Below are 15,007 nucleotides of genomic sequence, written 5' to 3'. Positions count from 1 at the left end.
TAGCTGCAGTCTCTCTGGAGGATAAACTCATTTTTTTTTTAACTTCAGGGCTTTATCTGGTCCCCCAGAGTCACCTAGAAAATCGCACGTCCAATTCTGCCGACCAGACTCCGGCAATTCTCAAAGGAACTTTAAATGACCTCAGATGTTTCTTCATGATGCTCCTAGCATTACGCTCACAGTAAACTTATTGTCCATGAGTTCCACTGGGGAAAACGTATGGCAGACTTTAAATTCCTCCGTTTTCCTTTGACTCAGGAAAAAAATGTAATTTTTTTGGTAAAGTCACCGAGTGAACTTAGAGTTCCAGGGCAACAGTTTTGTAAAATCTGTTATTTGCAAACTAGGAAAAGGAAGTCAGCAGATCACAGTTTAGCAAACTCCCAAAATTCTCCAAGAAATTATTAAGGTGTATAATGATACCTTTTTTTCTTTTGAGATTCAGCGGGGGAAGAGCAGAGAGAGAGGGGGACAGAAGATCCAAAGTGGATTCTCACAGAACCTGATGTGGGGCTCAAACTCATGAACCACGAAATCATGACCTGAGCCAAAGTCAGATGCTTACCTGAGACTCAGGCACCCAATGATACCTTTTTATTAAAAAAAAAAAAAAAAAAGTCTCTTTTATTTAAAAAAAATGTTTTTTTTAATGTGTATTTATTTTTGAGAGAGACAGAGACAGAATGTGAGTGGGTTAGGGGCAGAGAGAGAGGGAGACACAGAATCCGAAGCAGGCTCCAGGCTCTGAGCTGTCAGCACAGAGCCCGATGCGGGCCTCCAACTCACAAGCTGCTGTGAGATCATGACCTGAGCCGAAGTGGGATGCTCAACCAACTGAGCCACCCAGGTGCCCTCCCCAAAAAAGTCTCTTTTAAATAATGGATTGAGTAAATGATTGGTTTTACCTTTTAACCAACTGGAAACAATAAAGAAGGAAGAGGAAATAGTGATCTTGGCAGAGAATGGATAGCACTCTCAATCAGTCCGAGAAGAGTTTTCAAGAAGACATTTGCAATTGTATGGGTTAAGGAAACCAACAGAAATAGCAGTGTCCCAGAGCAGGTGAAGTGAAGGAGTCATTACCACATCTAGGCTCAAGGGAAAAAATGGAGAGAGCCATTCCTAGAACTCAGGAGTAAGGGATCAAAGGGGGTTTTCTAACAGGAGCTATAGCCTTTGGTGAGGGACATAGCCAACCAATGGTGACCTGGCTGGAAGATGGCCAGAGAATAAATACCTGACCTTAGTTTCCTCCCACCTTCTCATTTTCCACCACTGCCTTAGGTCAAGGGAGCCTGTCAATGTGGTCCACAGAGGACCTCCTCAGGGCACAAAGCCCAGTGGGAAAAGGTGGAGAGTGTTCTGGAAGGCCAAAAGAATGTACGGCACAGCCCCTGGTAGCAGACAAAGATGGGGATGGAATAGCTAGGGGAAAGTGCCTGCAGCCTGACCATCTGAGAATGTGTAGCTTCTGTACCAGAACACGGAGATCCAGCCTGCAGGCAGACAGCTCATGCCTTGCCCTGGTCAGAAAGGAGAGAGTACAACCAGGTCCACTGGAACAACACTGGTCTTGGGAGCCAGACCATCTTAGCTCTGCCATTACTACAAGGAAGCAGCTTTATGTCTGGAAAAGTTACTTAACGTGTCTCAACCTCGGTCAAAGCCCTATCTTCCCGGATTGTTATAAGGTTTTCTGCCTCTGAATCCAGGTGTCTCCTTGTGTTGTTATATGTGGGAAACAAATACATACTAAGCAGGAAGTTGGACATTGCCATGAAAGGAGTTCCATCTCAGGAATTCAGAGGCCTTGATTACATGGTGTAAGGAAAAGGAGAAGTAAATTTTGGAGCAGTCTAAAAGCAAATCATTGTACTTTTCGGTGTTTCTGAATACCAAGGAAAGTGCGCCATAAGAAACTTGCCACCATTCCATCCTGAGCTCATCCTCAACTTGACTTTCACTACATCCCTGAAATTTCTCCATCCCTGGCCTTCCCAATCCTGAACATCATCTAATAAGGAAATCACTTAGGTTCTCTTAAGCTTGTTTCCTCACCTTAAGATTGAGCTGCGTAGCTTGTGCAGCTTAGAGAATGCTGTGCTTCTCAAGCTGATACATTTAGAGGGATCCTGACTTAACTAGCTGAAGAGATGGGTCCTGGAAGAAGGACAGGGAACTGACTGGCCTCCAGTCTGGGCTCTCTATCTCTGACCACTACCCCAGACCACCAAAACGTGCATCCCATGTAAAACTTTCTAATACTGTTCACGGAGAAAACAGGGTTTTCTCATGATAGATACATTCTTCCTTCTATTAATTTTGGGGGTGGGGGAAGAGGAAAGGGTTAATCAACTAGAACACTGAAACCCAAAAAAATCACATGGGTCACATCAAGAAGCTTCAATGCCGGGGTACCTGGGTGGCTCGGTCGGTTAAGCATCCCAACTCTTTTTTTTTTTATTATTTGTTTATGTTTATTTATTTATTTCAAGAGAGACAGAGAAAGTGAGAAGGCGAGAGGCAGAGAGAGGGGGAGAGAGAGATTCCCAAGCAGGCTCCACCGTGTCAGCGTGGAGCCCGATGTGGGGCTTGAACTCACGAACCGTGAGATCCCGACCTGAGCTGAAACCAAGAGTCAGAGATGCTTAACCAACTGAGCCACCCAGGCACCCCAAATGTCCCAACTCTTGATTTCAGCTCAGGTCATGATCTCATAGTCACACACACATCAACCAGGCTCTGTGCTGATAGTGCAGAGCCTGCTTGGGATTCTCTCTCTCCATCTCTCTCTGCCCCTCCCCTGGTCATGCTCTCTATCTCTCTCTCTCTCTTTCTCTGTCTCTCTCTCTCTCTCTCTGTGTCAAAATAAATAAATAAACATTAAAAAGAAGAAGAAGAAGCTTTAATACTGGTCAATTTTCTTTCCAGTTTATCTTTAAAAACCCAAAGGAAATAGTATGGGGGTGGGGGAGGGGTGAGTTTCCATGCAGTCTGTTCTGCTCTTGACAACTAGGTCACATCTCAACAGCCTCCTGCCCCTCTCATCCCTACCCCTTCCTTTTTCAATTTAAAATGTCACTGCTATTCAACCTGATGAAAGTTATGGTGAGGCAAGGAGAGTTAATGACTGTAGATTGCTTTAAATTGAAAACCCGTGTATGTCGGGAGCCACCTTGACAGCTGAGCGCTTCCCTTGGAATAGCCTAAGTAATTAAGTTTAATATTTAAGCCAAGCATAAGGTCAGATGGAACCTATCCAGGTAGTGCTTTCTGGAAACCTGAAGAAGCACAAAGCTCTACGTGTGTCCTTTTATGATGTGGAGTGGGATTGCACATGAAGAAAGGGAGGCCAGTCTCCGAAAGGCCTCACTTTCTTTTACTCTGCTACCAGAATGGATTCATTCATCCAGCCAGCCAGCCAGCCATTCATCAGCAAACATGTACTGAACTCCTGTGTGCCAGCCCTGCACGAGGTGCAGCTGATGCAGAGATGAATACAGAAGCCAGAGGCAGGGAGACAGATCTGCGAACAAACCCCCTACCCCACACCGTCACAGGGGCGGCAGCAGCAGGAGATAGAGAGGTAGCACAGGCAAGCCTGTGAATCACTCATGGAAGAGGAAGAAGGAATCTGAGAAGGCTTCCTGGAGGAGGTAACCCTTGTAGCGGGAGGAACCTTCCAGTCTGAGCATGAGCAAGGCACTGAGGCCTGGGAAAGCAATGCAATTTGGCCCCATCCTCCAGAGACACTGCACCCAATCATGCTGGATGGACACGACTTTATGCCCTTTTAGTGGTGCCCTCCTCAGGGATTCTGAAATCACAGATGGCCACCTTTCCTTGTGTTCTGCCTCATAGCCCCCCTGTTACCCCCAGGAGAGCAGGGGCATCTTTTAAAATCTCCCTATGGAAGGCAGTCTGAAATAACTAAAAGACTTTCAGCTCCAAAAGTAGACATACTGAGGTTTGATGCCCTGCTCCATCACTGTGTATCCATGCAAGCCATGCGACTTCTAAAACTTCAGATCCTTACCCCCAAACTGGGGATAGATAGTAGTAGAATCTACTTATAAGTAGTGGAATATATTTAATGAGCTATTTTCAGAAGAATACTTAGCTTAATAAATGTTCGCTCCTCTTTCCCTAAGTATAGAGCTACGTGTGCAGAAGAAAAAATATGTGGTAAATAACAAGCACATGCAAGAAATTACAGTTGGTGCACCCTCCCTTTGGGACCCATCTCCAAAAAAGCAGTGTCAGGAAGTATAAGCATAATTACAAGCATCTTACAACCCCAACATAAAGACTCTTATGTATTAGTTACATACGTTATAAAACTGAAGACTGTTTTACTGGAGGACTTGAGAAAGACATGATTCTGGAATTTTCTACCTTGTAAGTGCTGGATTAACCAGCTATTATATCATAGTATTCCTTTCTTCAAAACCAGCTTCTAGACTTGAGTGGGGAAACCTGAAGGTAGTTTATGCAGATCATTAAGATGCACTGAAATCAGATGTTTAAACCAACAGCAGGAACTTTTTCTTTAAATGTGGTCAGTGGTTTTTCAAAGTGCGGTTGCTGGGCGGACAGGCTGGAGACCTACCATTCTCTCGTGTTGTTTTCCTCTCACGCCACATCTTCACAAAGGTAGGGCTGTTTCTCTGTTGCTCTCTGCTTACAATATATGACAAAAGTTTTGAATTTTACTACAAGGAAAAACTAATTCTAGCGAGTGCCCTCTTCACCCATGCTAATGACCAAGTAAACAGAGCGCTTAGAATAAGGGTCTCCTCCTTTATATACCAGAGATGCTTGGGCATAAATTATAGCTGGGACCAAATACCGTTAACAGTTTTTGCTTTTCCCCTGGTTACGTTCCATAGACTCATGAATATTTATGAATAGTTATTTCCTATGCAACCAAAAGGTATGAATAGTGCTCAAACTGGTTAAGACTACTGTGAGAGAGTCTTCCTTCCACTTTTTAAGATTTCCACACACTGAAATCTATAGGCAAATCACATGAAATGAGACTCCTCCCTAATTATTCCCTGTGCTAATAAGTATTTGCTTCCACGCTCTAAAGATTCTGGCTTGGGAAAAAAAACAGAAAGCTTGGAAATGTGTGAAGATTGCCATCTAGTGGCTATGATGTGAAGTGTCGCCAACTATCAGAAAAGCCATCTTTTGTTCCTCACTTTTGTTCCCAAGTCTAACAATGTGACAAATTGCCTTCACATTTCCTCTGTCATATCCAATGCCTCTGAAGACACTTTATCCCATGATAAGGCAGCATCGTTGGCCCAGGGACCCATAAATGTGCCCCTCTTATCACACATTATAGATGGCTTCCTGCAACATCTTAGCACAGGACTAGTCAGCCAGAGAAGCCCATACAATCACATCTGGAGCCTTGCCTCTGCTCCCTCCTTTCATCCTTCTATCTAGTAAGACTTCAGGCCTGGTGATAATGGGTTGAATTGTGTCCCCCAAAAAGACATGTTGAGGTCCTAAAGAACTAATCCCCTGGTACCTCAGAACAAGTCCTGGTTTGGAAATAGGGTCACTGCAGACACGGTTAGTTAAATTGAGATGTGGTCATACTGTAGAAGCATGGCTCCTTAATCCAGCATGACCCATGCCCTTATAAGAAGACGGTTCCTCTGTAGAGATAGACACAGCGAGAACACCATGACCGTGAGGCAGAATTGGATTTATGCAGCTGCAAACCAAGGGATGCCAAAGATTGCCATTAAAATGGCAGATGCTCAGAATAAGCAAAGGAGGAGTCCTCTATGGCTCTCAGAGGGAACATAGTCCTGCTGACATCTTGACTTCAGACTTCTAGTCTCCAGAACTGGGCGACCATCAACTTCTGCTTAAGCCCCCGGTTTGTGATACTTTGCTGTGACAGCCAAGCAGACAAATACACCTCGCCTTTCATCTCCAGCGCCTCTTTCAGCCTAGCTGTTGAGCTGTTGAGCCGAGAGCCTAGCACAAGCTCTCATTTTCCAGACAAGCACATGTAGTGGTCCTTGGTTGCTAGCTGCTCTCCCAGCTGCCGGTCTCTTCCCTGTTCAGCTCACCCTTCACAGTGTGATATTAATCTTTCTAAAACAAAATTCTGATTCAGTCATTCTTCTGTGCTTTCAGCTACTCTTTCTGCATCCTATAGAAACCAGATGTCTTGGCCAAACGTTCAGAACTCTTATTGATCTGGTTCTGTCCATTTCACTTTGATATTTTATTCAAGTACTTCAGCCACACTGCGTGGGTTGCTACTAACTCCACTCCTCCCTTTCCCACTCGTGTGGTTAGGGTACCTTCCCCCCTTGCCTTCATCAGAATCAAACAACACTTCTTACAAAGAAAAGTCTTCCTCCATTTGTTCCCAGCAAGAATGCTAGGAATTTCCCAACAATTTCTCAATTCTCTGAATTCTTATAGCTCTTGGCCCTTATACCTCTAATGACATCTTTTCCATCTTGTGTTATAATTAAGTATAACTGTAATGCCTCAGTTCACTCAGCAGTCAGTAAGCTTTGAGTAGGGACCATCCCTGAATGCTCTCAATGCTCTACATGTTGAAACATGATTGGATACATGATGCCCTGTAAGGAATGATTGAATAAATGTTGCATTTTCTTCAGTGTCTAGGGAATAGTCAGACATTTCTTCATTTCATCTAATACCATGCTCTCCTTTGACCTCCCTGTTCTGGCCACAGTGGCCTTTTTTAAGGTCTTCTACTTGATATGCTCCTCCTGCCCCAGGGCCTTTGTACATGTAGTTCCTTCTTCCTGGAACACTCATCCCTGCCTAGAACATCCAGTTAATTTCTTCTAATCCTTGACATTTCAGCTCGACCGTCACTTCCCCAATAAAGGTTTAGTTTATCTTTCTGACCAGATCAAATTCCCATTGTGTAAACTCCTGTGGCACCACAAATTCCTACTGTGTTACCTTTTACCTGGAACACTCACTGCAGGCACCCCTTTAACATTTCTGGTCATGGTAATTTGGTTAATGTCCATATTCCCTGCAAAACTATAAGCTCTATGGGGACAGAGACAGTTGGAAAATTATTTGCTTTAGATCACTATTGTATGCCTGTCATATAGTAGGTGTTCAATAAACATTCATGGAGAAAACAAATGATGAGTATAGCTGCGTTTACATTTGTGTAAATAATCTATTAAAATTTTCCAGGCAAACCTAATGCAGGCAATAATTATAGCACCTATAATTTTTGTGCCTACTATATGCTAGACCTTGAGCCTAATTCCTTATGTGTTCTATCTCATTTAATCCTGAAAATGACGCTATGAGTTAGCAATCATTGTCCTTGTTTTAGAGATGGGCAGTGATTCAAATAAGTAATTCTGCCCAAGATCACAGAGTTGTTAAATAGCAAAATGGTGATTGAAAACCATTGCCCATATTAAACACCATGCCAGAATTACAAAAGAAAATCAAACAATACCCTTGATCCTTTTGAATACACACGATAAACATAAAAGACTGACCAGATAGTGCTACATCCTTGCAGTCACATTATTTATTAAAGTGTAGATTTCTCAATAGCAAAGCTGTATATTTCCCAAGGGACTGTATCTTGTTTACCAACTAAAGACCCATTAGCTGGCACAGGGCCTGGCACACAGTAGGTGTTTGATATATACTTGAAAAAAGGTTTGTCACATCTTTGTGAAAAATAAACACCTATAGCCAGGGCCAAACATCTGCTTTGGAAAAAGCAAATAAAGAAGGAAGAAAGGGAAAAGAAAGGAGATAGGGTACAAAAGGTATTGAGTACCTACTGTGTTTTGGTGTGCTAATTTAGATGGCTTTATTATTGTAGATGTTCTCTCACCTAAACCTAAAATAACACCGTGACACCATTATATTATTCCTGCTTTTTGCAGATGAGAAATCTGATGCTCAGAAAAGGTTTTAACCTCAGGGCTGAGTGGTTCCACAGTCTGTAAGGATGGGCCAGTATGGTGACTGGCAACATCACAGATAGGTGAAGGCTTCTAGGTCAAGGTCAACAACCACCTGTGAAGCTCCCAGAATGGCTGTGTGATACTGCTCAGAAACCCATTCTCCTGACTAACTTGGAAGATGAAGGTTTAAGTGAGCCACAGGACTCCTCACTTCCATTTCTGTTGGTTTTATTTCCCAATGTCAGTTATTTTTGCACACAACCATCTCATAGTTCTTTACCTGAACGTTTGAGGGGGAAAAAAAATGGCTTGCTGAAATGGAAGTGCCATCAGGCTCCTGATTTCTTCCAAAACAATCAGTCAACCCTTTTAATTTACTTACTGCAATGAATGTCTGACAGTCCAGATCCCTCCACAGTAATAAACAGAAAGAGTAACAGTGAAAATGACTGAGGATAACAGCCAGAGAAAATTGAAACCATGGCACTGAGCCCCATAATAATGCTCGAGGACAATGGAGCAGTGGGGAACTCAACTGCACATTGACTAAAACCTAAGATCCAGCATGAGGTTACATCCTCTGCAAGGCAGGTAGGGCACTTCTTGGATGCACACTGAATTATTTTAGTGAAGTGGTACCATCTTCCTGATACCGTCTGTTTGACCGTCAGGTAACTCTTGTGACAATACTTCTCTTATGTAACGTTTCTACATGCACTCCATCATCTTCCTCTCAGAATAACCACATGCAATGGAGAAGGCAGTTACAATTACCGTTGTACAGTTTAGGACACGGAGGCTGGGACAGTAATGGCTCCTCTAAGGGCTTACAGCTAATCGGGGCAGAACAAAGACTGGAACTTGGTCTATTGAATTCTTATGCTCTCTCCACGACCCCTCACTACTTCCTAATAAGACACATAGAGGAATAGAGGAATACGCTTACTAAAAGTTTCCCACACGAATAACTCCTTTCCAAGTGATGCCCACCAGGGGAAAGTTGGTGAGGGCTCTGTAAGGGTGCTTGATGGGCCAGTGAGGTCGGTCACTGTGTTCCTCTAGCCTGCGATAGGAGGTCTGCAGGCAGTCCTCAAGGAGTGTGCTGAACCAGAGAAGCCAAAGTTGCTGCTGATAAAGTGTGAGAGCAGTGAGTAGCATACTGTAAAAGGCGCACAAGGGTGCTCATCAAATGACATCCATACACATGAGTGCCCAGGCCGCCGCTGTTCTTTAAGACCTCATCTCTACCTGCAGGCTAAATAGTACTGAAATTAGTAATAATAATAATAATAATAATAATAATAATAACGATAATGTTTTATCATTTTGGGTAATATCAGCTTTAATCCTCATCCAGCTGTACAAAATGTATTATTAGCCCCATTTTACAGATGGGAAAACTGATGTTTTTCAGGGTGTAAGGATTTATTGCTACTAAGTGGGCAGTTTTCAGATCTGATGCTGGGTTGTTCTGTCTTAGATTTTTTTTTCCCACCCTATCATGTTTCTTTCAGATGTAGTTAATTCAATCAGTTGGGATAATAATTTAGTAAGTTAAATATTTTAGCCTACAGACCTTTTCTTTCTTTTCCTTAAGCTGTCTAGATATTGTGGTGAGGTATCCATCCCATGGCTTTGTTTGTGCCAGTTTAAGCATGCTTGCCTCTAGAGTGTTATTTTGGCTTTACTTAAAGCACAAAGGAGATGCTAACATTTTTTAAGTGAATGTTTGCCCCCTTCAGTTTGATTTAGTGGCCTGGGGTTCCCCCTAGTCCCTTTGAATCAAATTTGCTCTGGAATCATGTTTATTTCTTATGCATTGGGGATAACTGATGTGCTCCTAAAGGAAAAAGGAATATGGGGAGGGAGAGGCAGCGTGTGAGATTAATCTTTAACAGAAAGGACAAATCCAGTTTAAGCAAAAGGAAAAGAGACAGTGTAAGGGCCACTGTCACTCTCAAAACCTGCAAAAGGCTTCTCTGGGCACATTACAGCCATTCCCAAAGCAGGAGAGCCACCAGGCACCAGTTCAACAAAGATGAAGGCCAAGATGACGGATTCCAAGTAATAGAACGACCAAGGCTGTATTCTTGGGAACTGTGTCTTCTTGAAAAATGCCCTGAGTTCAGCATTGTGTGTACTCCTCAGGAACATGTTACTGCCTATAAGTGATCCATGTGAGAAATTACGTGTGACATCTGGGTGGTCTCTTACAAAGACCCTGAACCCCATGTCCTGAAACAGGTCAGTGACCACCGTAGGAAGGATGTCAATTGTGGCTTCCCCTCCCCCGGAGAATTTAGGAAGTATGTATAACCACCAAGACTTTGATGTATCATCTCATTTAGACCTTACACGAGGCTTGCGTAAAGAGCCCTTGACTGCTGCTCACTCATTTATTTGATATGTATGTTTATTAAGTACATACTGCATGTCAGGCCCTGTGCTGGGGATACTGCCCCATTGGAATTTACTTTCTAAGGAAAAGAGAGAAAGTGAGAAGATAAAATACTAGCAAGGGGGCTAGGGAGAAAACCACCAGTGGTGGAGGGAAGGAAGGAGGGCGTGGCATCCTCTCAGCCTTGCTGTGCTGGGCATCCATCCACCACCCCACCCCCCCAAACCCCCATACCTATCCCCACCCTGCTCCACCCTCCACTCTCTCCTACCCATCCTCCTGGCTTCTCCCCCTCCGCTCCGTGTCCCCTCCCCGCTCCCTCCCTGTTCCGTCTGGTCATGGGTGTCCCGCGAGCCCTCCAAGCCAGCCGAGCCCTCCCACGGCGCAACTGTCCAGCCTGAACCCGCCCGCGCCCACCGCCCCTGCGAACGGGTGCCTGCATCCACGATGGGAAACGAAGCTAGTTACCCGACGGAGATGTGCTCCCACTTCAACCACGATGAAATTAAAAGGCTGAGCAAGAGGTTTAAGAAGCTGGACTTGGACTGTTCGGGCTCTCTGAGCGTGGACGAGTTCTTGTCCCTGCCCGAGCTGCGGCAGAACCCGTTGGTGCAGCGAGTGATCGACATCTTCGACACCAACGGCAATGGAGAGGTGGACTTTGAGGAGTTCGTCGTGGGGACCTCCCAGTTCAGCGTCAGGGGGGACGAGGAGCAGAAGTTGAGGTTTGCCTTCAGCATCTATGACATGGATAAAGACGGCTACATTTCCAACGGGGAGCTGTTCCAGGTGCTGAAGATGATGGTGGGGAACAACCTGCAAGACTGGCAGTTACAGCAGATCGTGGACAAAACCATCATCATCCTGGACAGGGATGGCGACGGGAGAATATCCTTCGAGGAATTCAGTGCGGTGGTTGGAAACCTGGAGGTCCACAAGAAGTTGGTGGTAATTGTGTGAGCCTTTTTTTAAGAGCACCACCCACCAACTCTCACTTAACCTGTCTCTTTCAAGATCAGCTCCAGGCAGCCCAGCACCTGTCTCTCTTGACTTATTTGGAAGTGTTTCTCTTTGTGAAGCCACATTGTCTAACGTGAACCTCATGACCAGCTCAGTGTTATTAATTCTTCTCTCAGTGATTCAGGGTAACACCCCAGAGGAGCGTGGTGGGGAAAGAAAAACAAATGGCTTTTATAAACGTCTTTTTCTTTGCTTTGATCCAGAAACCAAACTATAAAGAGTCAAGAAGAAGTTGAAAACTTCAAAAATAAGAATATATACACTTCTTTGCCTCTACTTCTCATGCTTGTACATAGGGGAGAAAACTGCACAATTTCAGTCAGGTGTTAGGTGAACTGCTTTCATTTATCTGTGGTATCCAGGTATTTTTTGACAGATTGTTAACTTCCTATTGTGGCAACAGGAATAAATATATTTCTCTTGGCTGAGCACCTTTTAGGCAGCTCTCTCTGGACAGGGAAAGCCCATCCTTCCCTTTCCCAGGCTGCAGCCCCCTTCCCATCTTCATCCAGAAATCCCTGAGCATGTCTGAAGGGCTCCTCCTGTCTCATTGTTCCAGCTCCTGCCCAGAGGCTGGTCTCAGGGCTCTTGCAAGAAAACTAAGCCTGGGCTGAACGCCCAGCCCAACTATCAGCCTCAGTGGTGGTCAGTCTTTCAGGATGGGCTACCCGCCCCCAATATTAAGTTTGGTTAAGGTTGCTTCCAGACAGACAGGGCAGGGACCTTCTTAGAAAGCTCTCACCTCCAAAACTCACCACCACCCGCCAACCCCCAATTAAAGGGAAGGGGACAGATTCAGAGTCGTTCTTCCCACAAGGCAGAGTCAGTGAAGATCTCAGCTGCAGCGGGCTTCCCCTGGGATGCTGAAGTGGTGTTGCTCCTGGTACTCAAAAGATGAAGAGATGGGCAAACATATATCTGCAGCAGGCAGGGGGAATGCTGTCTGCACTGACTAAAACTTAGCTTTAAACATAAGACCTGGGGCCTGGCAGGGAAACTGAGAGAAGGGAGGACTTTTCATTCCTCACACCCTAATAAATCTGCAGCCAAAGGGTGTACCAGAGCCTGTTCACACTGGATCAGTGTGTATGCATCTCATCCTACCCCTGTGTTCAGTGATGTCATGTCGATAGTTTGAAATTGGTTGTGGTGGAACTAGTATACCACAGAAAGGAGCAAAAGGTTTTTGTTTTGTTCTGTTTGGAGAACCATCGTACCAGTAAATCTACCACTGCCTGTATCCCAGATGTTACCAGCTCTCCAAGGCCCCACTTACTGTCAGTTCTCAGAAAACATGCTGTCCTTGGTCCCAGCATCTGCCACTTCCCACCAATCCTCTTCCTCAGAGTGGACACTCCCCCTGGTCTCAAAACACCAGGACAATGAGACATACTCTCCCTACACTGGACAAAACTCAGGTGATGTTGCTCAGGATGAGGAAGATCTATTTGAAAGATATTATTATTCCTATGTTTTGAAGAAGACAGTAGCTCGTCTTGAAAAAACAAAAGAAAAATAAGTCCACAATTTTACTGTCAGGGCACCCATCTGCCAAAGGCTCTCCTACTTTTTATTTAGTAGATTATCTTGGAACCACAAAAGATAGAACTCTTTGTCCCCTTAATTCCTGTATGGTCCTAATGTATTAATGATTAGTAAATGGTACCAACCCTGTAGTGTTATGAGTCATACCCCTGTTGCAGGATAACATCATTCAAAGGTTCAGACACAAGTGGGTTTGGATTCATTTACAACTGGGTTTTTATGACAGTCACTTATTAGCTGTGTGAGCATGAGCAAGTTACTTAACCTCTCAGTGTCATTTCTCCTAATTAAAACAAGGATCCCTCCTATGGTTATTTAGAGGATTCGAAAAGATAAAACATGGTTGTCTCGGTCAGTAGACCATACGATTCTTGATCTAGGCATTGTGAGTAGGTGTAGAGCCTACTAAAAAAATAAATAAAAATAAATAAAACATGTAAAGTGCCTAGAACACAATGGGTTCATTCTAATTCCCTTCCATTCATATATGTGTGTGTGTGTGTGTGTGTGTGTGTGTGTGTGTGTGTGTATACATACATACATATATATACATATGTGTATATATATATATATATATATATATATATATATATATATATGAAACAGGAGGCCTATTGGTTCTTTTTGAACCCTTACTTAGTACTCAGCCACACCACTCTAAAATTAACTGAACATTTGTGTAATCCAGAAAGGAAGCAATGTCATAGTCCTTCTCACCCTCTCATTTGCAGAAGGAACAAAGACTTCTTGACTGGAGAAAGTTAAAATGAAAGACCCTCATTCTGATAAAAAGATCAGGTCAGAGGTTGCCAGAAGCCCCGAAGGAGAGGAAGATGGACGGGTGGAGCACAGGGCATATTTAGGAGTGCAAAACTGTTCTGTATGATACTCTAATGATGAATATATGACATTGCCCATTTTGGAAAAGTCCATAAAAGGCACGACACAAAGAGTGGGCCTAATGTAAATGATGCAATTTAGTTAACAATAAACCTATCAAGTTGGTCCATCACTTGAAAGAAATGCACCCCTTGAAGAGCTTACTAACTGAAGCTGTGTAGGCAAGAAGGGATATATGCATATATGCAAACGTTTTATACTTTCTACACATTTCTGTAAGCCTGTTCTTCAAATAGTCTATTAAAATGTTTTTTAAAAAATAAAAGACTGTCATTCAAGCCCAACCTGTTTGATTTTTGTGGAGGAAACTTTGCATGAGGAAAGCGAGCATGGTAGTGTTAGCCAAGAAGGCCTCTCGGAGACATTATTTATGTACTCTGCAATGTGCACATTAAAATACAGAAATTTTAAATTATGACCAAGGGTTTGAAACATGTTGGATTACATGTTTAAATTTAACAAGAAGAGGAAAAATATTTCAGCTTTTGGACTGGCGAGAATTAACAAGCTAATTGCTCAATCAGTCAGGGCTTTATGGCAATCACCTTGAACTAAGAGCCTGTTCCTAGCTTCAGCAATTGGAAAGATCTGACTGTATAGGTGTTTGGTTGTATGGATATTTGGGAAGAAAGATCACATTCATTTCCAAGTTAGAATACTCTGATTTTTCTGTTAATTGTCGGTTGCCAACAAATCTAGTTCTGTACAACTTCTTGGAGTGATAATGGTAGTTAACACTTATTGAACCCCTGTCCCAGGTATTGTTACATTTATTATATCATTTAGTCATAACAACACTGTGAAGTAGGTGCCATCATTCAGTTTAACAGATGATGCTGTAGAGAGATCTAGAATCTTCTCCAAGGTCTCCCAGCTGGTGAACAGCAAAGCAAGAACCTAAACCAGGCTTTCTGACCCCAAACACTGAGCTTTTTCCACCTCACCGCATTGCCACCTATTTTTTATAGTTCTTATATTTACCCACTTCAGATTATTTCTGATAGTCTTTTTTTGTTTTTGATTTTTTTTTAACATTTATTTATCTTTGAGAGACAGACAGAGAGCAAGTGGGGGAGGGACAGAGAGAGGGAGAAACAGAATCTGAAGCAGGCTCCAGGCTCTGAGCTGTCAACACAGAGCCCAATGCAGGGCTCGAACCCACGAACAACAAGGTCATGACCTGAGCCGAAGT

At 43.5% G+C, this 15,007-nt stretch overlaps 2 protein-coding genes across 5 annotated transcripts in view; both read left to right on the top strand.

Moving 5' to 3' along the window:
• Positions 1-15,007, top strand: part of GRIN3A (glutamate ionotropic receptor NMDA type subunit 3A) — a 287,822-nt gene that overhangs the window by 250,501 nt on the left and 22,314 nt on the right. The window lies entirely within an intron of this gene.
• On the top strand, positions 10,611-11,796 carry PPP3R2 (protein phosphatase 3 regulatory subunit B, beta). The gene has a single exon (XM_060609164.3). The coding sequence runs from the start codon at positions 10,798-10,800 to the stop codon at positions 11,308-11,310; it is 513 nt and encodes a 170-aa protein (XP_060465147.1). The 5' UTR covers positions 10,611-10,797; the 3' UTR covers positions 11,311-11,796.

Source organism: Panthera onca, chromosome D4 (assembly GCF_046562875.1).
Source record: "Panthera onca isolate mPanOnc1 chromosome D4, mPanOnc1 haplotype 2, whole genome shotgun sequence".
Lineage (NCBI taxonomy): Eukaryota > Metazoa > Chordata > Mammalia > Carnivora > Felidae > Panthera > Panthera onca.
Note: the sequence above shows the minus strand (reverse complement) of the source record. Positions and strands in the feature narration are given on the sequence as shown.

Coding starts and splice junctions, on each gene's coding strand:
- PPP3R2 (XM_060609164.3), top strand. CDS start 10,798: ATGGGAAACGAAGCTAGTTACCCGACGGAGATGTGCTCCCACTTCAAC.